At 42.7% G+C, this 24,825-nt stretch overlaps 2 protein-coding genes across 2 annotated transcripts; one reads left to right on the top strand and one right to left on the bottom strand.

The window, feature by feature from the left end:
- The first annotated feature begins 378 nt into the window (after positions 1 to 378).
- On the top strand, positions 379 to 14,664 carry etsrp (ETS1-related protein). The gene is made up of 9 exons (XM_055163357.1): positions 379 to 450; positions 2,074 to 2,155; positions 5,655 to 5,762; positions 5,899 to 5,973; positions 7,609 to 7,755; positions 8,930 to 9,017; positions 9,053 to 9,171; positions 10,474 to 10,592; positions 13,222 to 14,664. Exons 1-9 carry the CDS (start codon positions 406 to 408, stop codon positions 13,465 to 13,467), a joined length of 1,029 nt encoding a protein of 342 aa, XP_055019332.1. The 5' UTR covers positions 379 to 405; the 3' UTR covers positions 13,468 to 14,664.
- A 2,008-nt stretch (positions 14,665 to 16,672) lies between these two features.
- Positions 16,673 to 24,365, bottom strand: LOC129411880 (uncharacterized). Its single transcript, XM_055164148.1, has 8 exons — positions 24,055 to 24,365; positions 23,194 to 23,262; positions 22,237 to 22,266; positions 20,992 to 21,017; positions 19,694 to 19,957; positions 18,230 to 18,378; positions 17,135 to 17,242; positions 16,673 to 16,800 (listed from the first exon to the last, which is right to left on the bottom strand). The coding sequence occupies exons 1-8, from the start codon at positions 24,308 to 24,310 to the stop codon at positions 16,767 to 16,769; spliced, it is 936 nt and encodes a 311-aa protein (XP_055020123.1). The 5' UTR covers positions 24,311 to 24,365; the 3' UTR covers positions 16,673 to 16,766.
- Positions 24,366 to 24,825: the final 460 nt, after the last annotated feature.

Genomic DNA, 24,825 nt, shown 5'->3' with positions numbered 1-24,825 from the left:
AGAAGAGTTTATCCAAAATATGCAGGGTTTGTGTGTTAAACATGTGTGAATGAAACAAAACACAACTCCAGGTGTGTTTGTGATCAGGAAACAACTTTAGAAAAGAGATCAGAAACTATACGAACCCTTTGAGGCTGGTTTATGTTTTACTTTTGTTATTTCAAGTTTTCTCGTGGTCTGCTTCTCTCTTTGGACTTTAATGAATGGACTTGTGGGACGCGCTGGACACTTGGGGCTCGTGAGGAGACGGGAGTGGCGCGCGGAGGAGAGGGTCACGACGCACAGTGGTCAGGCGCGCTCCCGTCCCTCCTGCGCGATCCCGTCGGGCCGTATATAATCCCAGTCCGGACGCGGGGACGGCGACAGTGTGAAGTCTCCAGTTTGCGCGCGGAGTTTACGCAGGACATGTACTGGGACACGGCCCTCAAACCCGGAGACAGCAAGAGAAAGGTGAGGCCAAAATACCACTGGATCACACCAACACCAAACATGAACTTCAACTAAAAAGACAGAGTACTCACATTTACTAAGAAACTGTACTTTTTAGAGTAATTTTCGACCTGCATACGTTTACTCTTATTTTATTCTCTATTTTTGTGTCTGTTCTTTGAAAACACCAGATGTTGTGCAGTATTTCATGTTTTGTCCTTCACATGTTTCATACTGACACGTCTTTAAGTTACTTTTACCTCAGTAGTGCTTTCCTCAAATACTTTTTATTCTTACTTGAGTCATTTCATGGACAAATACTTTGTACTTTGAGTAATATTATTTTAGAGTAATGTTACTTGAGTACAGTTTATTGATACTCCGCTACATCTGTAAATTATGGACATATTTGTTGCAGTTAAATTATAATTTCAGTACTCGCTCATACAGACCTGAGTACTCAGGCCTCATGTGCTCTGTGTTTAGACCTGGTTTAGACCCAAGTTAGACCTGATTTATACATGATTTAGATCTGATTTCATCCTGGTTTAGATCTTATTTAGATCTGGTTTAGTCTTGGTTTAGATCTGGTTTAGACCTGATTGGGTCTCAGTTTAGTCCTGGTTTAGACCCGAGTTAGACCTGGTTTTTACCTGACCTGATTTAATCCTGGTTTAGACCTTATTTAGATCTGGTTTAGACCTGATAGGTCTAAACCAGATCTAAACTCAGACCCAGAGTTAGACCTGGTTTAGACTTGGTTTAATCCTAGTTTAGATCTGGTTTAGACGTGATTTTGTCCTCATTTAGACCTGGTTTAGACCTAAATGGGTCTCAGTTTAGTCCTAGACCTAAATGGGTCTCAGTTTAGACCCGAGTTAGACCTGGTTTAGACCTGGTTTAGTCTTGGTTTAGACCTGGTTTAGTCTTTTTTTTAGGCCAGATTTAGTTCTGGATTAGATCTGATTGGGTCTCTATTTAAGTCCTGGTTTAGTCCTGGTTTAGTCCTGGTTTAGTCCTGGTTTAGTCCTGGTTTCCTTTGGTTCATGTACTGTATAAGTAGTAAAGTTGAGGATGGAGAGCAGGTCCTTGTACAAAAAGTTCTCAGTTCACAAGATCCACAAATCCTGAAGCACCTGGTCCTGCCTCAACACTCCCACTGCAGACTGTGTGGCTCAAGTGTCTTGCCCAGGGACACAACCACAGTTTTGGCACTGCTGCTCCGCTGTGTATTTCCAGAGGTCTGACATCCAAGTCCCGACCAGACTAAAGAGTGTGACGAAGCTCTGAGGAGATCACGTCCACGTTACACAAGGACAAAACCAATCATCCAAATGTTTTACAGCGGAATGTTCAATACTCACAAACTTCAGCCACAAACCAGGACTAAACCAGGACTATAACAGGACTAAACCAGGACTATAACAGGACTAAACCAGGACTAAACCAGGACTATAACAGGACTAAACCAGGACTATAACAGGACTAAACCAGGACTAAACCAGGACTATAACAGGACTAAACCCGGACTAAACCAGGACTATAACAGGACTAAACCAGGACTAAACTTGGCCTATAATCCAGGTCGTGTTTTGCCTCTTGTTTGATGAAGTGAATGTTCATTTTGGTTTTATTCTTTTTCAGATGGAGATTTGTCAAAGTGGATTCTACAGCGAAGAATACAGGACTCAAGAAGTCCCTGTCGGACTGGACTTCACGGCCTACGGTCAGTCCATAAACCAGGACTGAACCAGGACTAGACCAGGACTGAACCAGGACTGAACCAGGACTAAAACTGGACAGAACGAGGACTGTACCAGAACTACACCTCACAGCTGAACCGGGACAGGACCGGGACAGGACCGGGACAGGACCGGGACAGGACCAGGACAGGACCAGGACAGGACCGGGACAGGACCGGGACAGGACCGGGACAGGACCGGGACAGGGTCAGATGTTTGTGTCGAGAAGAGCAGCTCTGACAGATGAGTTTCCTCTGTCCTTCAAACCAGGAAACCCACTGTCACTGCCTCCAACAGTCTGCTCCAGTCCAGATTTAGTCCTGGTTTAGTTCTGGTTCAGTCTTGCTTTACTCCTTGTTTTGTCCTGGTTTAGTCCTGGTTTGGTCCATAGTCCTTATTTAAATTCTGGTTTAGGACCAGATTTACTCTGTACAGTCGAGTTTTTGTGCCTGGTTTGGTCCTGTCCTAGTTCTTGTTTTGTCCCAGCTTGGGATTGGTTTAGTCCTGGTTTAGTCCTGGTTTAGTACTGGTTTAGTCCTGGTTTAGTCCTGGTTTAGTCCTGGTTTAGTCCTGGTTTAGTCCTGGGTTAATTTTATTTTAATCCTGGTTTAAAACCAAATTTACTCTGTACAGTTCTCTATTTGTCCCTGGTTTAGACCCGATTTAGTCCCGGTTTGGTCCTGGTTCAGTCCTGGTGTAGTTCTTCTTTAGAACCCGGTTTGGTCCTGCTTTAGTCCTGCTTTAGTCCTGGTTTGGTCTTGCTTGAGTCCTGGTTTAGTCCTGCTTTAGTCCTTTGGTCCTTTAGTCCTGGTTTAGTCCTGGTTTAGTCCTGGTTCAGTCCTGGTTTAGTCCTGCTTTTAGTCCTGGTTTTCCAGTCCTGGTTTAGTCCTGGTTTTAGTCCTGGTTTAGTCTTAGTCCTGGTTTAGTCCTGGTTTAGTCCTGGTTTAGTCCTGCTTTAGTCCTGCTTTAGTCCTGGTTTAGTTCTGCTTTAGTTCTGGTTTAGTCCTGGTTTAGTCCTGGTTTAATCCTGGTTTAGATCTGGTTTAGTCCTGGTTTAATCCTGGTTTAGATCTGGTTTAGTCCTGGTTCAGTCCTGGTTTAGTCTTGGTTTAGATCTGGTTTAGTCCTGGTTTAGTCCTGGTTCAGTCCTGGTTTAGTCCTGGTTTAGTCCTGGTTCAGTCCTGGTTTAGTCCTGGTTTAGTCCTGGTTTAGTCCTGGTTTAGTCCTGGTTTAGTCCTGGTTTAGTCCTGGTTTAGTCCTGGTTTAGTCCTGGTTTAGTCCTGGTTTAGTCCTGGTTTAGTCCTGGTTTAGTCCTGCCTTAGTCCTGGTTTAGTCCTGGTTTAGTCCTGGTTTAGTCCTGGTTTAGTCTGGTTTAGTCCTGGTTTAGTCCTGGTTTAGTCCTGGTTTTCCTGGTTTAGTCCTGGTTTAGTCCTGGTTAGTCCTTTCAGTCCTGGTTTAGTCTTTAGTCCTGGTTTAGTCCTGGTTTAGTCTTTGTTTAGTCTGGTTTAGTCCTGGTTTAGTCCTGGTTTAGTCCTGGTTTAGTCCTGGTTTAGTCCTGGTTTAGTCCTGGTTTGTCCTGGTTTAGTCCTGGTTTAGTCCTTTAGTCCTTTAGTCCTGGTTTAGTCCTGGTTCAGTCCTGGTTTAGTCCTGCTTAGTCCTGGTTAGTCCTGCTTTAGTCCTGGTTTAGTCCTGGTTTAGTCCTGGTTTAGTCCTGGTTTAGTCCTGGTTCAGTCCTGGTTTAGTCCTGGTTTAGTCCTGGTTTAGTCTGGTCTGTAGTCTGGTGTTGGTGCGTGTCTGTAATCAGGAGTTGCAGACTTCCTTTGGGACAGATTTAGCGCTGCTCGGTCCACTCCCCGCTCCAGCCTTTCCTCTCCTCCTCCTCCTCCCCCTCTTTTCCTCCTCCTCTTGACCATCCATTCTCCTCCTGCACTACCTCTCCTCCTCTCTCCTCCTCCTCTCCCTCTCCTCCCCTCTTCTTTCCTCTCCTCTGCTCTCCTCCTCTCCCTCTCTCTCCCTTCCTCCTCTCTTCCTTCCTCCTTCTCCTCCTCCTCCTTCCTCTCCCTCTCCTCACCCTTTCCTTTCCTCTCCTCCTTTTCATCCCCAGTCATCTTCACCCCGTTCTTCTCCTCCTCCTCATCTTCTCTCTCTCCACTCCTCTTTCTTCTCTCTTTTCTTCTTTCTCCTCCTCCCTCGCTCTCCCTCTCCTCCCCCTCTCCCCTCTGCCCCCTCGTTTCCTCGTCTCCTCATTCACAGAGCGGCGCTGAAATGTCCCGTGCTGAATGGACACTAAACGCCACACAGACCTTTTCCTGTTGGACACGACAGGAAACGAGCCGACAGGGACTGACAGGGACGGACAGGAGCAGATGGGGGGGGGCAGACAGACAGAGAGACGAGCAGACAGGACAGACAGACTCAGACAGAGACAGACAGGAGCAGACAGCAGACAGCAGACAGCAGACAGGTGCAGACAGGTGCAGCAGACAGAGGTGAGCAGACAGGCAGCAGACAGGTGAGCAGAGAGGAGCAGAGCAGACAGGTGCAGACAGGTGCAGACAGGTGCAGACGGGTGCAGACAGGAGCAAAGTCAGATGAGCAGACAGGAGCAGACAGGTGCAGTGTTAAAGGAGCTGACAGGAGCAGAGATGGAGAGCAGACAGGTGCAGAGCCAGAGGTGCAGAGACAGAGGAGCAGACAGGTGCAGACAGGTGCAGACAGGTGCAGACAGGAGCAGACAGGAGCAGACAGGTGTAGACAGGAGCAGACAGGAGCAGGTGTTGTTGTGGACTAACCCTGTGGTGTTTGTATTTAACTCTGTGGTGTTTGTGTTTAACTCTGTGGTGTTTGTGTTTAACTCTGTGGTGTTAACTGTGTTGTAACTGTGGTGTTTTGTGTGTGTTTATGTTTAACTCTGTGGTGTGTTGTGTTTAACTCTGTGGTGTTTGTGTTTAACTCTGTGGTGTGTGTGTTAACTCTGTGTTTTGTGTGTTTAACTGTGGTGTTGTGTTTAACTCTGTGGTGTTTAACTCTGTGGTGTTTGTGTGGTGTTTAACTCTGTGGTGTTTGTGTTTTAACTCTGTGGTGTTCTGTGTGTGTTTAACTTTTAACTCTGTTTAACTCTTGTGGTGTTTAACTCTGTGGTGTTTTGTGTGTTTAACTCTGTGGTGTTTGTGTTTAACTCTGTGGTGTTTGGTGTTTAACTCTGTGGTGTTTGTGTTTAACTCTGTGGTGTTTAACTCTGTGGTGTTTAACTCTGTGGTGTTTAACTCTGTGGTGTTTGTGTTTAACTCTGTGGTGTTTAACTCTGTGGTGTTTAACTCTGTGGTGTTTAACTCTGTGGTGTTTAACTCTGTGGTGTTTGTGTTTAACTCTGTGGTGTTTGTGTTTAACTCTGTGGTGTTTGTGTTTAACTCTGTGGTGTTTGTGTTTAACTCTGTGGTGTTTGTGTTTAACTCTGTGGTGTGGTCGCTCTGTGTGTTTTAGACTTTGGTGGTGAAGAACTGTCTTTTCTGTTAGACCCCAGTAAGTCCGGACCAGAGTCCAGTTTCACCGAGATCCAGGCCAAACCAAACCAGGTCTACAGCGGCAAAGGTACGTCCCACACGGAAAACATCCCACACGGAAAACGTCCCACACGAAAAACGTCCCACACGGAAAACGTCCCACTCGGGAATTGTCCACATGTTTTACTTTGGACTTTTCTGAGTGACTTTTATGTTTTTTGCAGTGAATTTGTCCGACGGACAACTCTACAACCTGGACGCGTGTCAGGACTTCAGCTGGTGGAGCTCGTATCCAAACGGTGAGAAATCCAGACTTTTTAAAATACGCCTGGGGACGCTAACTAGAAGCACCGCTCTGTCTGAAGCTGTGACTTTAATTGAAGTTTTATTTGAACACAATCTGGCCGGAGAGAACTGACTTAATGACAGTGTTTGGGAATGTGTGCATTGTGTCACCATGGAAACTGCTGAACACTCCACCACAGACATGCAGGCAGAACACCCCCAGCAGGATGAACCTGAAAAACTTCTCAATATTTATTAAAGCCACAGTATGTAATGTTTTAGTCCAAAAGTAGAGTCCAGTGAAAGCATGTTTTTCATTTTGGTTGGGTTTATTGCTCTGAAAAACAATAAAAACTTGTGGCCTTACAGTGAGCGGGCTTGCATCTCCACAAACCTGACTGTTATTTAGTCTGGAGGAGGGCCTATCTATCTTTATGGAGAATGTTCCGAAGTCTGGTTTTATCTTTTCTGTTTCCATGGAACTGTGCTGGTTTCCATAGTTTCCTCCACCTGTAACTCTGCTCTCCTCCTCCAACACGTTTAAGATCTTTCACCTCCACGACACAGTTTCACATTGAAACGTTTGCTGGGCCTTGTTTGGTCAGATCCTCGGGAAGTGAAAAGTATAAACATATAAAGTGTGGGTTTTCTCAGGCCCACATGGATGATCTCGGTGTTTTCTGTCTGGTGTTAAATAATGACATTATATAACATTAGCAATAAGAACATTAGACTCAAATACAACATTTTCAATTTCACCTGACAAAAAATATAAAATTAAAACTGAAAATTGCCCTTTAAACTTTGGATGTATCTTCTGAAACACAGGAAGTGTAAAAACATGAGACCATCACATGTGAGGATCACAAAATATGTACATTTTACTCTTTTTAGTAGAAAAAGTCCAGGTGTCCTGTGCCAGTGTGTTGCCCGTGTGCCACCCATGTGCCACCCATGTGCCACCCATGTGCCAATTGGCATCATCAGATTTAGTCAGAATAAATCATTTCTTGAGATAAAAGCACATTTTGATACACAAGGACAGTACATTTATGTAGGTAGAGTGTCTCTTTTCTCCTAGAAACATTTTTTGCAGGATTGTTTCTGTACATTTACATGGTACATGGTTTTTACTGGGAATAAACCTTTGATGGAAAAACAGCAAAGGGTAAAAATGTTTTTTTAATTATAATTAATTGTTTTGCTTGGCTGCACCTTTTGACCAGTTTGGTGATAGTTGGGATAGAAAAACATGTGGTATTGATGGATTCAGGTGATTTCATTCTTTCCGCTGATAGAACTTTCACATGTACAGATGCATTAGAATTGTTTTTTGCAAAAGCTTCGTCTAAAAGTCTAACATTTGACAATGTGGCTGGGTTGTGACATCTGGGGACGTGTTTGCTCTTTAACTGAGCTGTGTTCATCTGAAAATGACTGATGTGACTGTTGTGCTGAGTTTCCTCTGAGTACACACTGTACATACATGTGGCATGTTGTTGCTGTGGTCAGATTTTCTGTGGCAGTGGTGGGCGTGGCAGTGGGGGGATCTGGGCTATTGTCTTTAGCCTCATTTGATGTGCTTCTCTGCTTTGCACACAGCAGAAGTTTGAAGGAGAATAACCATGTTTGTACCTGTGATTTTCCAGACGGTGTGAGTGTGGAGCAGTCCTTCCAGGATCCAGGGTCGGGGCTGTCGTACCAGAGCCTCGTCCCCCAGAACAGTCACTTCAGCCCGGCCGCGGAGTGCAGCCACAGCCCCTACAGCTCCAGCCCGTCCATCAGCTCCGGACCAGGTCAGGACAGGAACATGTGTGAACACGACCATAAAACCAACTCAAGTGGAAATTAAGACGAGCTTCACAACATTCTGTCCACCTTATCCCACTTTTGTCTCTAAACTCTCCTAAACCGTGCTTTTTTTATAACGGTGTTCAGCTGAAATGGGCTGCCCTGTCAAAATGAGCTCCAGCAGCCTGAATCGACAGTGTCGTCTATTGATTCACACCACCCCTTTGAAACAGGCAGCCTTATGTTTACACTTAGATAGATCCAATAAAGCCAAATCCTAATCTCCCTAGTTTGACAACATATTTGTTTGGATTAGAGATGTGGGTTTGATGTTGTTTGCACACGGTGATCAAACTTTAAACTTTAGTTATGAACAATTTCAACTCATTTATGAATCTGTGTAGTTCATTTAGACACTCAGATTCTGCTCAAACACTCAAATCTTTATATTAAATAGCCTTAAATATATAATCAGAGGAGGAAAAAGAACAGAAAAATGTAATTTGGTAAAAGTATCTTTACTTTACTTAAATCCTGCTCAAGAAAAAGTAAAAGTAACCATCTAAAAATCTACTTGAGTAAAAGTAAAAAAGTACTTCATTTAAAATGTAATCTGATGAATAAAACGAAAGTGGACTTCAACAGACCTATAGGCTACCAGCTAAACTAGGACTAAACCTGGACTAAACCTGGACTAAACTTGAACTAAACCTGGACTAAACCTGGACTAAACCAGCACTAAACTTGGACTAAACCTGGACTAAACCAGGACTGAACTTGAACTAAACCTGAACTAAACCAGCACTAAACTTGGACTAAACCTGGACTAAACCTGGACTTATTTTGAACTCAACCAGAACTATAACTGGGATGACTAAAACCAGGACTAAACCAGGCCAAAACCAGGTTTAACTTGGACTAAACCAGGACTAAATGATGACATAAGTGGGCACCACAGTTTTCCAACACAGAAGTCAGCAGATTTGTTTCTTTTATCTTTGTATCTTATTTCAAAGTTTTTTATTTTTTATGATGTATAAGATTTAAAAAGCCCAAATTATTGTAAAACATGGTGACATTTCGGTGTCGCAACAGAAAAATTCGAAAACATAAATCGACACTACGGCACAAAATCACACTTAATCTCTTCCGTGTCTCTGTTCTCCGTGTGTTTTTCAGCCGTCGGCGAGTCCTACACGTGCCCGGACTACTGGCCCGATTACTCCGCCCCCTCCTCCTTCGCCTCCCCTCCCCCCTCTCACCCCCCGCACGCTAACCACCCCCCGCACCCCCGCACCCCAGCTCCAGTCCCGGGACGGCCCACTCGTACTGCCCCCGCGTGGCCAAGCGCAAAAACGCATCCACGTCGGCGCACAGAGCGGAGAGAGAGACGCCTGTCGCTGCCATGTCGGCCTATCCAGGTACTGACACACACGGGAGGGCACCTGACACACACGGAGGGCATCTGACACACATGGAGGGCACCTGACACACACGGGAGGGCACCTGACACACACGGGAGGGCACCTGACACACACACACGGGAGGGCATCTGACACACACACACAGGGAGGGCACCTGACACACAGGGAGGGCATCTGACACACACGGGAGGGCACCTGACACACACACACGGGAGGGCATCTGACACACACACAGAGGGCATCTGACACACACACAGGGCATCTGACACACACACACAGGGAGGGCACCTGACACACAGGGATGGCATCTGACACACAGAGGAGGGCACCTGACACACAGGGGAGGGCACCTGACACACAGGGGAGGGCATCTGACACACACACGGAGGGCACCTGACACACACACGGAGGGCACCTGACACACACACGGAGGGCACCTGACACACACACGGAGGGCACCTGACACACACACAGGGCATCTGACACACACGGGAGGGCATCTGACACACACACGTGAGGGCATCTGACACACATGGAGGGCATCTGACACACATAGGTAGGGCATCTGACACACACGTGAGGGCATCTGACACACATAGGGAGGGCATCTGACACACATGAGGAGGGCATCTGACACACACACACACACGGGAGGGCACCTGACACACACACAGGGCATCTGACACACACGGGAGGGCACCTGACACACACACGTGAGGGCATCTGACACACACACGGAGGGCACCTGACACACACACAGGGCATCTGACACACACGGGAGGGCATCTGACACACACACGTGAGGGCATCTGACACACACACGGAGGGCACCTGACACACACACAGGGCATCTGACACACACGGGAGGGCATCTGACACACACGTGAGGGCATCTGACACACATAGGGAGGGCATCTGACACACATGGGAGGGCATCTGACACACAGGGAGGGCATCTGACACACACGAGGAGGGCATCTGACACACACAGGGAGGGCACCTGACACACACGTGAGGGCATCTGACACACACATGGGAGGGCATCTGACACACACATGGGAGGGCATCTGACACACACGGAGGGCATCTGACACACATAGGGAGGGCATCTGACACATAGGGAGGGCATCTGACCCAGGAGAGATAGATTGAGAGATCTCTAAATGACTCAAACATGTACGGATGACATCAAAAACCTCTTCAGACCTTTTTTTTTTTTTTTTTTTTTTTTTTTGATGAGAGAATGTTATAACTTGGTAGAAACCTCCCCTCTTTAAATGTTGCTGTTTTCCGGCTCAGGCTCTGGTCCGATCCAGCTGTGGCAGTTCCTCCTGGAGCTTCTCCTCGACGCCTCGTGTCAAAGCTTCATCTCGTGGACTGGAGACGGCTGGGAGTTCAAGATGTCCGACCCCTCGGAGGTAACGCTCCGTCCACAGAGCTTCAGAAAACAGATGGAGAGTTTGAACTACAGGGAGAGCAGCTTCTAAACGCAATAAGAACCGACGGCAACACAGGAACTACACCAGAACTACACCAGGACTAAACCAGGACTAAACCAGGACTAAACTATGACTAAACCAGGACTGCACCAGGACTAAACCAGGACTTAACCAGGACTAAACCAGGACTAAACTATGACTAAACCAGGACTAAATCAGGATTACACCAGGACTAAACTAGGACTAAACCAGGACTAAACTATGACTAAACCAGGACTGCACCAGGACTACACCAGGACTAAACCAGGACTAAACTATGACTAAACCAGGACTACACCAGGACTAAACCAGGATTTAACCAGGACTACGCCAGGATTAAACCAGGACTAAACTATGACTAAACCAGGACTAAATCAGGATTACACCAGGACTAAACTAGGACTAAACCAGGACTAAATCAGGATTACACCAGGACTAAACTAGGACTAAACCAGGACTAAATCAGGACTACACCAGGACTAAACCAGGACTATACCAGGACTAAACCAGGACTACACCAGGACTAAATCAGGATTACACCAGGACTAAACTAGGACTAAACCAGGACTAAATCAGGATTACACCAGGACCAAACTAGGACTAAACCAGGACTAAATCAGGACTACACCAGGACTAAACCAGGACTATACCAGGACTAAACCAGGACTACACCAGGACTAAATCAGGATTACACCAGGACTAAACTAGGACTAAACCAGGACTAATTCAGGACTACACCAGGACTAAACCAGGACTACACCAGGACTACCCTAGGACTAAACCAGGACTAAACCAGGACTAGACCAGGTCTAAATTAAGAAGCCCTAACTACACCTAAACTACAGGCTTAACAGCTTTTACACAGAACAAGACCCCATGGAGACAATACATTTTTGAGCAGCTTTTGAGTGGAGCTAAAGATTGAAACCTTTTTTTTTTTTTTTTCATGGAATCAAATATCACATAAAATAATTGAATGTTATTAATTGTGATTGGAGAGGGTGGATGCCCAGTAATATGGGAAAAGCAGAATAGTGGAGGCTAGACTGATAGAAAAGTAAAAACATGCGCCCTCCTGTCACCCATGCACCCATGCACCCAGTTTGACTCCACACTGCCCCCTTGTGGTCAAACCAAATATAGGTCATGTTGAGCTCAGGCGTAAACAGAAACCCAAATAAACCACGACTCAAGAACAAGAACTGTTCCCACGCTCAGTGTTCATTCTTCAGTCCTTTGTGCCTCACGTACACAACTCAAACAGTTCAACCAATTCACAGGGTTTTAAAGTTCACAGCTCATGATTCATGTTTTCACATTTTACAAACGACTTCAACAGAGAAACCCTCACGAGAGGAGACTGACCTACGAATACTGATCTGGGGCTAGTCCTGAGGCATTCATGTACTTCATGTACTTCCAGGTGGCCAAGCGCTGGGGTCTTTAGTAGCAGCAGTAGTAGTAGTAGTAGTAGTAGTAGTAGTAGTAGTAGTAGTAGTAGTAGTAGTAGTAGTATTAGCAGTAGTTGCAGCAGTAGTAGTAGCAGTAGTAGTAGTAGTAGTAATCTTGTCCTTGTACTTCCAGGTGGCCAAGCGCTGGGGTCAGTAGTAGTAGTAGTAGTAGTAGTAGTAGTAGTAATCTTGTACTTGTACTTCCAGGTGGCCAAGCGCTGGGGTCAGTAGTAGTAGTAGTAGTAGTAGTAGTAGTAGTAGTAGTAGTAGTAGTAGTAGTAGTAGTAGTAGTAGTAATCTTGTACTTGTACTTCCAGGTAGCGTGGGTCAGTAGTAGTAGTAGTAGTAGTAGTAGTAGTAGTAGTAGTAGTAGTAGTAATCTTGTACTTGTACTTCCAGGTGGCCAAGCGCTGGGGTCAGTAGTAGTAGTAGTAGTAGTAGTAGTAGTAGTAGTAGTAGTAGTAATCTTGTACTTGTACTTCCAGGTGGCCAAGTGTTTGGTTCAGTAGTAGTAGTAGTAGTAGTAGTAGTAGTAGTAGTAGTAGTAGTAATCTTGTACTTGTACTTCCAGGTGGCCAAGCGCTGGGGTCAGTAGTAGTAGTAGTAGTAGTAGTAGTAGTAGTAGTAGTAGTAGTAGTAGTAATCTTGTACTTGTACTTCCAGGTGGACAAGCGCTGGGGTCAGTAGTAGTAGTAGTAGTAGTAGTAGTAGTAGTAGTAGTAGTCGTGTATTTGTTGTACTTCCAGGTGGCCAAGTGTTTGGGTCAGTAGTAGTAGTAGTAGTAGTAGTAGTAGTAGTAGTAGTAATCTTGTACTTGTACTTCCAGGTGGCCAAGCGCTGGGGTCAGTAGTAGTAGTAGTAGTAGTAGTAGTAAGTAGTAGTGGCCAAGTAGTCAGTAGTAGTAGTAGTAGTAGTAGTAGTAGTAATCTTGTATTTGTACTTCCAGGTGGACAAGCGCTAGGGTCAGTAGTAGTAGTAGTAGTAGTAGTAGTAGTAGTAGTAGTCGTGTATTTGTTGTACTTCCAGGTGGCCAAGTGTTTGGGTCAGCAGTAGTAGTAGTAGTAGTAGTAGTAGTAGTAGTAGTAGTAGTAGTAGTAATCTTGTACTTGTACTTCCAGGTGGCCAAGCGCTGGGGTCAGTGTAAGAACAAGCCGAAGATGAACTACGAGAAGCTCAGTCGTGGTTTGCGTTACTACTACCACAAAAACATCATCCACAAGACGGCCGGGAAACGCTACGTCTACCGCTTCGTGTGCGACGTGCAAGGCATGCTGGGTAAAACCGCACAGGAAGTGGTCAGCGGCGTCAACGGCCCGTCCACCGCCGTGACATCATCAACGTCAGACAGCCACTGGGGCTCGTAGTGATGACGCAAAGGGACTGAGGATCACAACCGGACCAGAACGGGATCACAACCGGACCAGAGCGGGATCACAACCGGACCAGAGCGGGATCACAACCAGACCAGAGCGGGATCACAACCGGACCAGAGCGGGATCACAACCAGACTAAAGCAGGATCACAACCAGACTAAAGCAGGATCACAACCAGACTAGAATGGGATCACAACCGGACCACAATAGGATCACAACCGGACTATAGCATGATCACAACCGGACTAGAACAGGACTTTAACAGGACTAACAACAGAACCAAACCAGGGAACTAAACTAAGATTTGAAACTGGACTAAACCAGGACTAAACTAGGTCTAAGTCGGAACCAAACCAGGACTACAATAAGCGTAAATAAAACCAGGTCAAACCAGAAATGAACTTGGACTAAACCAGGACTAAGTCACCTGGACCAGGACTATCAAAACCAGGACTATCCCAGGTCTAAATTATGACATAAATGGACTTCAAGGGAATTAAGCTAAGACTTAAACTGGACTAAACCAGGACTAATTTTGAACTCAACCAGAACTATAACCTGGATGAATAAAACCAGGACTAAACCAGGTCAAAACCAGGTTTACGTGGACTAAACCAGGACTACAACAGAGATAAATAAAACCAGCACTAAACCAGGTTTAACTTGGACTAAACCAGGACTAATTTATGACATAAATGGGCTTCACCAGACCTATAAGCTACCAGAACTAAACTCAGACTTAAACTGGACTAATTGTGAACTAAACCAGGACTACAACAGGGATAAACTTAACTAGGACTTACTGGACAGAAATTGAAATACTTAACTAAGACTAAAATGGGGCTCTGTCACTCGGACTAAACCAGGACTAAACACGGATTTACCTTGAGTATTTCAGAACTAAACCAGGACTAAACAGACTAATCCTGGACTAAAACAGGACTAGTGGAAAGAGCACTAAACGAAAGCAGGACTTGAATCTTGTAATACTCCTGGGCTCCACCAGGGGGAGCGCACTACAGCTTGAGAACTACTCCCAAAGTCCAAGTTTCTCAGGGTCAAAGCACTAAATGAAAAACGTCTGTCTGTCCCAAAACGCTTTGTAAATGTGTAAATAATTTTGTAGAGTTTTGTGCATTTAACTTTTTATTTTATTTTTTATTTTTTTTTTTGAAATACAAAACTCGGTCTACCTCTGTGTTATTTCTGTCTATGCACTGTGAATAAACGTATGGATTATTCAAACAAAAGTCATGTGTTTAATGAAGACTAAACCAGGACTAAACCAGGACTAAACCAGGACTAAACCAGGACTAAACCAGGACTAAACCAGGACTAAACCAGGACTAAACCAGGACTAAACCAGAACTAAACTAGGACGAAACCAGGACTAAACCAGGAAACCAGGACTGAACCAAATTTAAACCAGGACTAAACCAAGACAAACAGGACTAAACTAGGACTACTCCGGGACTACACCAGAAATAAACTAGGACTACCCCGAGATTAAACCAGGACTACACCAGGACTAAACCTGGACTAAACCAGAACTAAACCAGGACTACACCAGGACTAACCTAGGACAAAACTAGGACTACACTAGAACTAAACCAGAACTAAACCAGGACTAAACCAGGACTAAACCAGGTCTAAACCAGGACTAAACTAGGACTACACCAAGACTACACCAGGACTAAAACAGGACTAAACTAGGACTACACTAAAACTAAACCAGGACTAAACTAGGACTAAACCAGGACTAAACCAGGACTAAACCAGGACTAAACCAGGACTACACCAGGACTACACCAGGACTAAACCAGGACTAACCTAGGACTAAACTAGGACTACATTGGGACTAAACCAGGACTAAAACAGGACTAACCTAGGACTAAACTAGAACTGAACCAGGACTAAACTAGGACTACCCCAGGATTAAACCAGGATTAAACCAGAACTAATCCAGGATGACATGAGGACTAAACCAGGACTACACCGGGACTAATCTAGGACTAAAACTAGGACTACACTAAGACTAAACCAGAACTAAACTAGGACTAAACCAGGACTAAAACAAGACTCAGCTGTGTGACTAAACCAGGACTAAACCAGGACTAAAACAAGACTCAAACCAGGACTAAACCAGGACTAAACCAGGACTAAAACAAGACTCAGCTGTGTGACTAAACCAGGACTAAACCAGGACTAAAACAAGACTCAGCTGTGTGACTAAACCAGGACTAAACCAGGACTAAAACAAGACTCAGCTGTGTGACTAAACCAGGACTAAACCAGGACTAAAACAAGACTCAGCTGTGTGACTAAACCAGGACTAAAACAAGACTCAGCTGTGTGACTAAACCAGGACTACCCACACACCAACACAGAGGGGAGGGGAAGACAGAACAAGGGGAGAAACAGGAATCCTAAATCCCACCTGTGATTATGACACCAAATGACATGAGTGAGTCCAGTTCACTCTGCGCTCCAAAACCATAAAGCTAATGTAAAGTGTGTTTCATCTGTCTCTTTATGTCTGTTGTTGTTTTCTGTGCAAAGCCAAATACAAGATACAAGCCAAAATGTAGAAGAACATTATTCATCTACAGAAACACGTAGAGTCTGATCTGACACAGCAGCTCACAGACTGGAGGAAAGCAGGAGACAGATTAGTGAAATAAAGTGAGTAAAGACTTTCACTCTTGTTTGGTGATGAGGTCTATAATTGTGGATTATCGTAACATCAAGTTTGTTCTCACAGTTTAGTTTCATATTGTGGCATTCCTTAAACAGAGTAAAATATAAAGATTAAATGTGATTAAAGCATAAACAGACCAAATCAGGTACAAGCCCGGACTAATCTAACTCAAACCCCAGACTGAAAAATGACAAAAAGTCACTTTTACAGATTCACTTTTAATCATTATTAATGATTCAATCATTTATACAGTTACACATACTGTGTGGAACTTTTTTAATACAACTGCTTTATCAGTGTTTTCAATGGAAATCTCTCAAACCCAGAATTACGTAGCCTATTTGTGTGTGGAGTTAGGGTTATAAAAATAAAAAACATGCTTTTTAAAAATCTGTATAAAAACATCAAATTATTTGATCATGTGTCTAAAAAAAAAAAACTTAAAAAAAATAAATAAATAAATATATTATAAAATCTGATTCATGTCATATGCAAAAATGTGTTTTAGTTTACAATATTTTTATGTCAAAATTTTGAAAAAGCTCAATTTACATGCAGTTGTTTAAGTTTGAAGACCTAAAAACGTTTTGAATCATTGCTTCTGTTTCTTCACAGGAAGTTCAGTGCTGAAAAAGAGAACAGATCATGGTCAGAGCAAATCAAGACAAATGTCCGTGCACGTCCAATACACATGACACCAGGCTGCGCTTCTGAGTCATGTCCAAGATTGAATTAGAATATCTGTCATTTTTATGTTTCAGACAGTCACCACAGTTGAGTAGTAGTAAAAGTATTACAAAGTCCAGCCTAACTGCTGTGGACAGGGAGCTGTTGTAAACAATTCAAAGGCTTCATTATCAGTGCTCTGTGCACATACTACACTACAGTATAGAAAAAAGAATAAAAAACTCAACTCTGGAACTTATCAATTTATGGCTCATCAGAAGGGTTGAACCTCACCTGATGCCAGGTTGACTTTTCCTGCATTCACGGTGTAAAATGTATTTTGCAGAGTCCACGATCTTTGGGTCCTTATTATTCTTCTGTGAATGGAGCCAATTGACATATCTGCACACAAGGAGAAAAAGAAATTAGCAGTGAGTTTGTTAAACTCTGGGTGCGCAGATGAAACCAGCCTTGTGACCGGCTGCACTGGGGACTTTGCTTTTCTTGTTTGAAACACAGCTGAGGTGTGCTTTGGGTGTGTGTTTTCTTAAAGAGGCACTATGTTGTTTTCTGGTGGAAAGTCCAAAACCTTCTTTACTTAATGAAGATGTTGCTTTGCTTAAAGAAAACCTATTGTCCTTGTGTATGTGCTCTATAGTTATATTCTCTGACACTCATGGTTATAATTAGCGCATTTTAAATTGCAATATTCATCTAAACAACTTCATAAAAGAGACGAGTGCGCTGACTTCCACATTAGAAAACTGTGATGCTCAATGGGAGCTGATGTCGCGTCATCACAACAAAGAGTCGGAAATTAATGAGTAGCAGATTTCATTTGTACCAAAATGACTAAGCAACGCTGCCAAATGCCACAAGTATCACTGAGTAAGAAAATAAAAAAAATAGGTAAGTAAGTACAGAGGAGTGGGCTTGTACTGATGGAGGTGAAAACAAGGGTTGATCTGTAAAATGGTGTCTTGAAAAATAAGAGTTTAAAGACTCAAACATGTACAAATCACAGCAAATACAACCTCAGAGGGTCAATGGTGAGGGGAAACAGCTATAACATGATTAAAAGTAAATTTTGCAGAATAGGTCTGCTTAACAATACAAAAAATATAAATATATTATATTGCTAAATATAAGTATACTTATAATGCCATGGAGACAAGCTGACGACACAATCAAAACAGAATTTTTAAGATAAAATAGAGGAGCAACAAGAAAGAAAGTTCACACCAAAACTACCCATGTGGGGTTACCAGTCATCATTTTGCCAGTATGTACTTCTAATATTTCTTAAAAGAAGTAATTTGTGGTAGGTGTAGTGTAGTTTTTACCATATTTATGAATAGTTAATATAACACAGTTATAATGAATCCTTACTTCTTATGGGCATCTTTTTTGGACTCATACAGTTCATAATGAGTGAGTTTTTCATATTTCCCGAATCCAAGAGGAGTTTGTCCTTGGTGATAAAAGAGAACCTCCTTCTCCGCCTCTGGGAAAAGGCTCACGTACTCTGACAGAGCGTCCTGAGAAAGACACACACACAGACACAAAGAGCAAAAAATTAACAACAAAAGCAAAGATAGTTAAAGATTTAGAAGATGTAGAAATATAGCCTACTGATTTGTGTTTGTACAAATAAAAATAAAATAACTAATAGTAACTAATAAAATACACTAATATATCTCAGCCTCTGTTGAAAAGAACAATAAATTAAGTTCAGCGCAGACCACACCTGCAAAAAAAACCTGCTTGTTTTGACCAGTGTGAGTGTGGAGCAGAGAGGACTGTAGCCATAGACATCTGCTGTCAACATCCTGGATTATACTCACTGTTCTGAGTCAGCAAGGATCACTAGGACCAATCACTGTCTATCATCACATCATTTATATATAAAAAAAAAACTAAATTAAGTGAATCACAGATTCACTTAATTTAGTTTTTTTTTTTTTATATATATATATATATATATATATATATATTTGTTTAATTATCATTAGCTTCTGTTCAACAACTACAGATGGATGGATCCGTGGCCGGCCCGGCTCCGAGCTCCGGTTCTTGGGTCTTTCTCTTTCTTCTTCTTTCAGACACCCACAGCGTCCAGCACGATTTTTGATGCTGGGGTCTCACTTACATTTGCTATCACAGGGTATTTGTTAAGGTCCGGAAAATGTTGTGATATGATCCCGCCCATAACTCAATGAAATACAACTGGCTAAACTGTCAATCTCCAATTCATCCCCACATTGACTTGAATTGGACGAGTCTTCGTTACAGCCCATGAAGGTCCTGCAACTGTTTCTTTAGTTCAGTGCTGCAGGGAGAGTCACAGATTTACCCAGATAGCAAAGAAACATTGTGATTGGTCCATTTTCATTCAATTATGTTAACCCTTTGTTTCCCAAGAAATATTAGTCCAAGTTTATAAGAATGATCTAGAACTAGTGTAGTATTTATTACTCACTGACTAAAAAATATTGAAAAATCTTATTAGTAGTACAAAAATTCTTTCAATATTTTTTCTTGGGCCTTCACTGAATACCTTGATGGTTCCCCTCTCCCTTTAGCTCATCACCAACTGAAACAACAGAGCAAAGTTACAGTGAGGCTTAGGAGGGGCTTTCCTGTTGTGGTTCCCCCTGGACGGACACAGAGAAGGGACACTTTTGTCCTGAGGGCTGTTACTCTCCTCAAATCACCATAACCCTGGATTTGATGACCCTACCTGTGGAGCTTCACTGAGACCTTGAAAGTTGAAAAGGTGTAAAGAGTTGCCTCTACAGACAGAGAAACAGAATTGTGATGTTTTTGATGTGACAGAGGTTGGAGGTGCTGTACCTTGTTCTTCATTAATTTACTCTGACTCATATTTCCCTCCTCTCTCTCTTTCCGGTGAGTGGCCACCACATATCCAGCGTAGTCCACGTGGTTCTGCAGAAGCCAGTCAATGCTATTGCCTTTGTATTGACCAAACAGCAGCAGTTGTTGAGACAGCTCCTGCTGCCCTGGTCTGGGCCTTTTTCCCTTCTCTTTTTGGGGAGAGTTCACTGAGCCATTGGCCTGGGCAGTAGATGGGCCGGGCTCACTCCCACTGGGGGTTTCCTTATGATAAAAGAGACAAACAAAACACACATGAGCTAACTGAAATAAAACATTTTAGAACAACTCAACTCAATATTTATATCTCAGTAAAGTACAGCTACAGCTCAGCCCCCAGAAATAAACGTGTTTCCTCCACAGGGGCACTCCCTTAGAGACAGGGTGAGATCAGTCACATGGGAGGAGCTCGGAGTACAGCCGCTGCTCCTCCAGGAGCAGCTGAGGGGAGGGCATGTGTTCTGGATGCTTTGTATTTTATTTAGTTGTTGTTTCTGTGCCCACACACTGTGAAGCCTGTGGGTGTTTGAGGTGTTTAAATGACGCTGCTGAATATGGCTGGATCAGAGCTGTACATTTTGGTTCAGGCAACTCATTTAGTGTCAATGTTTGACTAATTTAGTCCTGGTTAAGTTTAAAGTGCATATGACAGGTTACCAAACTGGAGTGGGGGAAAAATTATGGGTACAGCTCCAGAGCCCCACGATGCAAGTAAGCACCCTGTATGCCCGTGCACACACACGTCAACTTTTTTAGTTTTCTCTATGTTCCACAATTCGTTTGCCTCCCATTACATAGCAGACCAGTGTCTTTCTCATGCACTCCCCATCCCACAACAGATCCAGTCAGAGGGTCTGCAGCATAGGGATACAGCAGATACAGTATTAGTCTGGACTTGGCAAAGAAGTGAGTCCAACATCCCTGAATTTAAATGGACTTGTTAGTGTTGATGACATAGGCAGACTCGCTAACTCACTGCTATTTCCTTCATTTTTGTAATTTTCTTCACAAATTCTGCAGGTACTATACACCAAACCATGTGCCAATTGAAAAAAAAAAACATAAAAAAAACTTGTCATAACACAAAGATTTTAGGAATTAAGCCTGGTTGAGGTCAAATGAATTTTGTAGAAACATGTACAAAATTGATCCATTCTATAGGCTATAAAGTGACCACAGAGTCCTACTGCAAGAAAATATAGCCAATTCTAATCAATATTCAGAAACAGTTTTACATGGTGTCCCAACAGTGTACTTACATTCAAATGAGATGCATTTCTTCTTTCTGAAAGAAAAAAAATACAGCTAAAATAAGAAGCAAAAAATATAAATTATATTAAGGCTGGCCAATCATGAGGAAAGGGCAGACCCACAAAACAGCAAGAAGACACCTATGGCATGTAGACCATGTAAACCACATGTGTGGTATTCCAGTTTGCAAAATGAACATGTGTGAAAATTTTTTGGACCTGAAGAGTCTTTAAAGGATGTACATATTCATGTGGGTACAGTGATTACAGGCACCACACTGAAACGTACCAAACAGTTTAGGAAAAAAACATTTTTTTTCTGCAGGGTGATAGTTTTTCACAAGTTAATCTTTTAAAGTAGATGCTCTTTGTACAGCGAATGATGGAGGTTCAGGGAAAACAGATGCCAGTGACTGGTCGCTTTTGAGGATGCTCCAGTTTTTCTTTATAAGGCCCTTAATGGCACGTGTACAGTTACTGTGTCTTACAGAGACAAGTATTTTGTTTTCATCTTTGGTTTTAGGACTCTTTTTTTAGTATCTGTGTTCTTTCGAGTGATTTTGGATACAGCACAGTTCAAGGTTTGTTTTCCATAGTCTTGTAACCTTTGATTTATTTTGATGCATATTATTTCATTTATTAATATTAATTTGTTTGAACCAAATAAACACAAAAACACTTCAAGGTGCATTGTGTAATTTTTTAAATGGAGGGTCCGTCAGATGCTTTTCTCTATGGAAATGTTATTGCTGAGAAAGCCTGAGAAAGGCATTGATTTGGAGAAAGCCCTTGTTCATGTCATTTCTAGGTAGTACATTTAATGTCCTTGTGGTACTAAAATTACTTTAGTTGACTTCCCTTGTCCACACTGAAGCTCATTATGTGTATTGTCCAGATGTAGTACTTGCTACAGTCTGAAATGTCTTCTTTTAAATACTTATTTCCAAATACCATACATATGATTCTAAAGAAAGAAAGAATGAAATAAGCTTGGATAATTTTACATGGCCTTATAATAATGCACTATGAAGTGATTCCATTTTGTAATTCCTGTATTATATTTGCACTATATGTATTTTGCTTTACTGTATGTTTTTATAAGATTCAATTAAACTCATATGCTTTTTATACATATTTTTGAACATTTCTTTATCCATGGTAACGTTCAAGGAGGAGGGCCAGAGAATCTATAGATATCTATAGAATTAAATGCTGCTTCAGCTGTGGCTCTGTGTGTGTCTGAAATACACTTACTCTTCTGAGGTGCAGCAGGTGCTCCAGAGGCTGAAACACATGAAGAACATTTATTATATTTGCAACAATATGATTCCATTAAATAGACAGTGGAAATAGCGCCCTAGTCGTATCATTATAAGCAGTAATCATGCCCATCAACTGCAAATGTAAGTAATTCTATCACAATCACACTGCATTGTGACACAGATCTAATAATATTTCAGACCTTAATGATTTTATATGAAGCAAAATGGACTCTTCTGACATTTAAACCAGGTTATAATGTTGTTCCCTTCTCAAAAACACACCTGGAGTTCTGTTTTGTTTCATTCACACATGTTTGAGTAACAATTATTATTATTCTACATCTCCAAATCTCAAAATACTGTGTTCCAACTTGTGATGTCATGAAGTGGTAGCTTCAAGCTAACAGCTGCCTTTTAACTTTAGTTCAGCAGAGAATGGAAACTTCAGAGCTGAAGTCATCCAAATGATTCTACTTCAAATAAGCACTTCCTGTATTACAACATGACATCACAAGGTGGAACAGTGTTTTCTGTTTAAGAGAAGAACTCAGCTTAAATCTACATGGTTTGTTTGTTAAACATGAATGAAACAAAACACAACTCCATGTCTGTTTGTGATGAGAAAACGACATTAGAACAGAGATCAGAAAATAGTGTCATATGGACCCTTTACTAAATCTACAGTGCATGTGTCAGAGCTGCACATGGACGACTCACTGTGTGGCCCATCAGTCTGTTTCTATAAGTGAAAAACATTTGGACACTCCTGCCATAAGCTTTTACTCAGACATGTGTATTTTAGCACTCCTGCAGTAGAGGTACTAGTACTTTTACAACTTATTACAAAGTTGGGGACAGTTATACTGTAGTTATATTCAGGGCTGTGGTCTGTTTCTCCTGTGTTTTGGGTCAGGTCAAATTACAGTAAAAGTATTTACAGAAAACTCACCAGAAGCTGATGGAGACTGCCTTTTTTGTGCAGGTTGTAGTTTTTTCTTTGGGGGTTTTGCCTTTTTATCTGAAAACATTAGAATAAAATCCAAATTAGGAAAAAGAATAATAACAAAAAAGTATGATTTAATGTGCCTGTATTACACTATTTTCTATTCATGGTGTTGTGCTGTGAACAATATGAGCTGAAGCCGATTGTTTAGAATCCAGAGAGTCGATATTTTGTAGATTGTAGTATTTTTTATTTAATTTTTTTACCACAACCCTTTAATAGTGTGTTGTTGTTATTCAAATAAAGTTTTATGAGTATTCTTTAAGCAGCAGAAAAGCAAATAATGGCCTGGGCTGGAGATTTAAGGCCGATAACCGATATGCTGACCAGTCCAAATGTTAGCCAATGATCAATATATATTGGTTTAACTGTAGTGAAGACACATGATTTGTAGCTAACACAATAAGTCATAAGAATGCTGTAAATACATTGTAACTGTAAGTATTACAGAAGAAGTCTAGTCTTATTACATGAAGGCATCAGCTCCAGTGACTCCACAGTTTTGAGGTGAACCTCACAGAGCTGATCTCAAGAGTCTGTACAAAAGCATTTGGTGATGTTGGTATTGTGCACATGGATTTATATGTGCTCAGATCAGGACTGCACTACAGTGGCACAGTCCCAGTGTTAGATACATCACAAACTCCAAAGTGAAAGTAAACACAGCTAGTGTAACCGTTGAAAAGAGCACTTCAGGATATATTTCAGTGAAGCTACATACGCCTAAATCATACGCCTGAATCTGTGAGAGCGGTGGATGGGATGGTGGCGGCTGGAGAGACGTGCCATGCGTAAAAGCGCGCTCACCCAGCTCCGCCGCTACCTCGTTACACCTGATGGCTCTGAGCAGCTCCACCGTCACCTGCACGGCCTTGTCCCGGGTGAACGTCTCCACCAGGAAGTCTGCCAGCTCCAGGCAGGTCTTCCCCTCCACCTGGGTTCGTGTGACACGCAGTCCATCGCTCTTCCTCTCCCACAGCACCATCCGGAATTTGGTGAGGTTTTCCGGACTCAGGTCCTCGAGCGCCTCACTGATGATGATCCGGACGGTTTGACCTGCCATGTCACAGGACAAGTGAGCGCAGAGGGAGTTTTTCACTTCCCAGGATCCTCGGCTTCTGAACCACGTCATCAGAGCTCCGCCAGGTGGTGAACTCCAAGTTTCAGGTCCCGGGTTCCAGTGACAGGGACAGATCTCGCGCTCATTTGAAGTGTCGCACTGAATAAAACCACATAAAACTTTGAGAATGCACTCTCACCCACTGCACCAAACTATAGAGGGACAGATAACACTACAGGACTACATTCATACTATAATACTCCCTACAACTGTACAATAACTCACCCTTATGTAGTGTTGGGGAGTAACAGATTACATGTACTGGAGTTACATAATCAGAGTACAAATTACGAGTAACTGTATTCAGTTACAGTTACTGTTTCAATGAGTGGTAATTGGATTACAGTTACTTTGTTGGAATAAATGGATTACATGCCGATATTTTCCTGTTTTTACATTTTGGGCTATTCCCTTTTTTTTTTTTCCCCCTAATTCCACTCATTGTCGGAAACTAAACC

Source organism: Boleophthalmus pectinirostris, unplaced genomic scaffold, assembly GCF_026225935.1.
Source record: "Boleophthalmus pectinirostris isolate CB_2022bp ecotype Guang Dong unplaced genomic scaffold, ASM2622593v1 HiC_scaffold_6, whole genome shotgun sequence".
Taxonomy (NCBI): Eukaryota; Metazoa; Chordata; class Actinopteri; order Gobiiformes; family Gobiidae; genus Boleophthalmus; species Boleophthalmus pectinirostris.
This window is presented reverse-complemented; position numbering and strand designations above follow the sequence as displayed.

What these genes read in the sequence shown, in the direction of transcription:
- etsrp (XM_055163357.1), top strand. Translation starts at nt 406, where the DNA reads ATGTACTGGGACACGGCCCTCAAACCCGGAGACAGCAAGAGAAAG. An exon ending in CCAGGTCTACAGCGGCAAAG is followed by an intron (nt 5,763 to 5,898) that starts GTACGTCCCACA and finishes TGTTTTTTGCAG; the next exon opens with TGAATTTGTCCGACGGACAA. An exon ending in GTGGAGCTCGTATCCAAACG is followed by an intron (nt 5,974 to 7,608) that starts GTGAGAAATCCA and finishes GTGATTTTCCAG; the next exon opens with ACGGTGTGAGTGTGGAGCAG.
- LOC129411880 (XM_055164148.1), bottom strand. Translation starts at nt 24,310, where the DNA reads ATGGCAGGTCAAACCGTCCGGATCATCATCAGTGAGGCGCTCGAGGAC. An exon ending in CGAGGTAGCGGCGGAGCTGG is followed by an intron (nt 23,263 to 24,054) that starts GTGAGCGCGCTT and finishes TAATGTTTTCAG; the next exon opens with ATAAAAAGGCAAAACCCCCA. An exon ending in GAAATGCATCTCATTTGAAT is followed by an intron (nt 19,958 to 20,991) that starts GTAAGTACACTG and finishes TTTTATCATAAG; the next exon opens with GAAACCCCCAGTGGGAGTGA.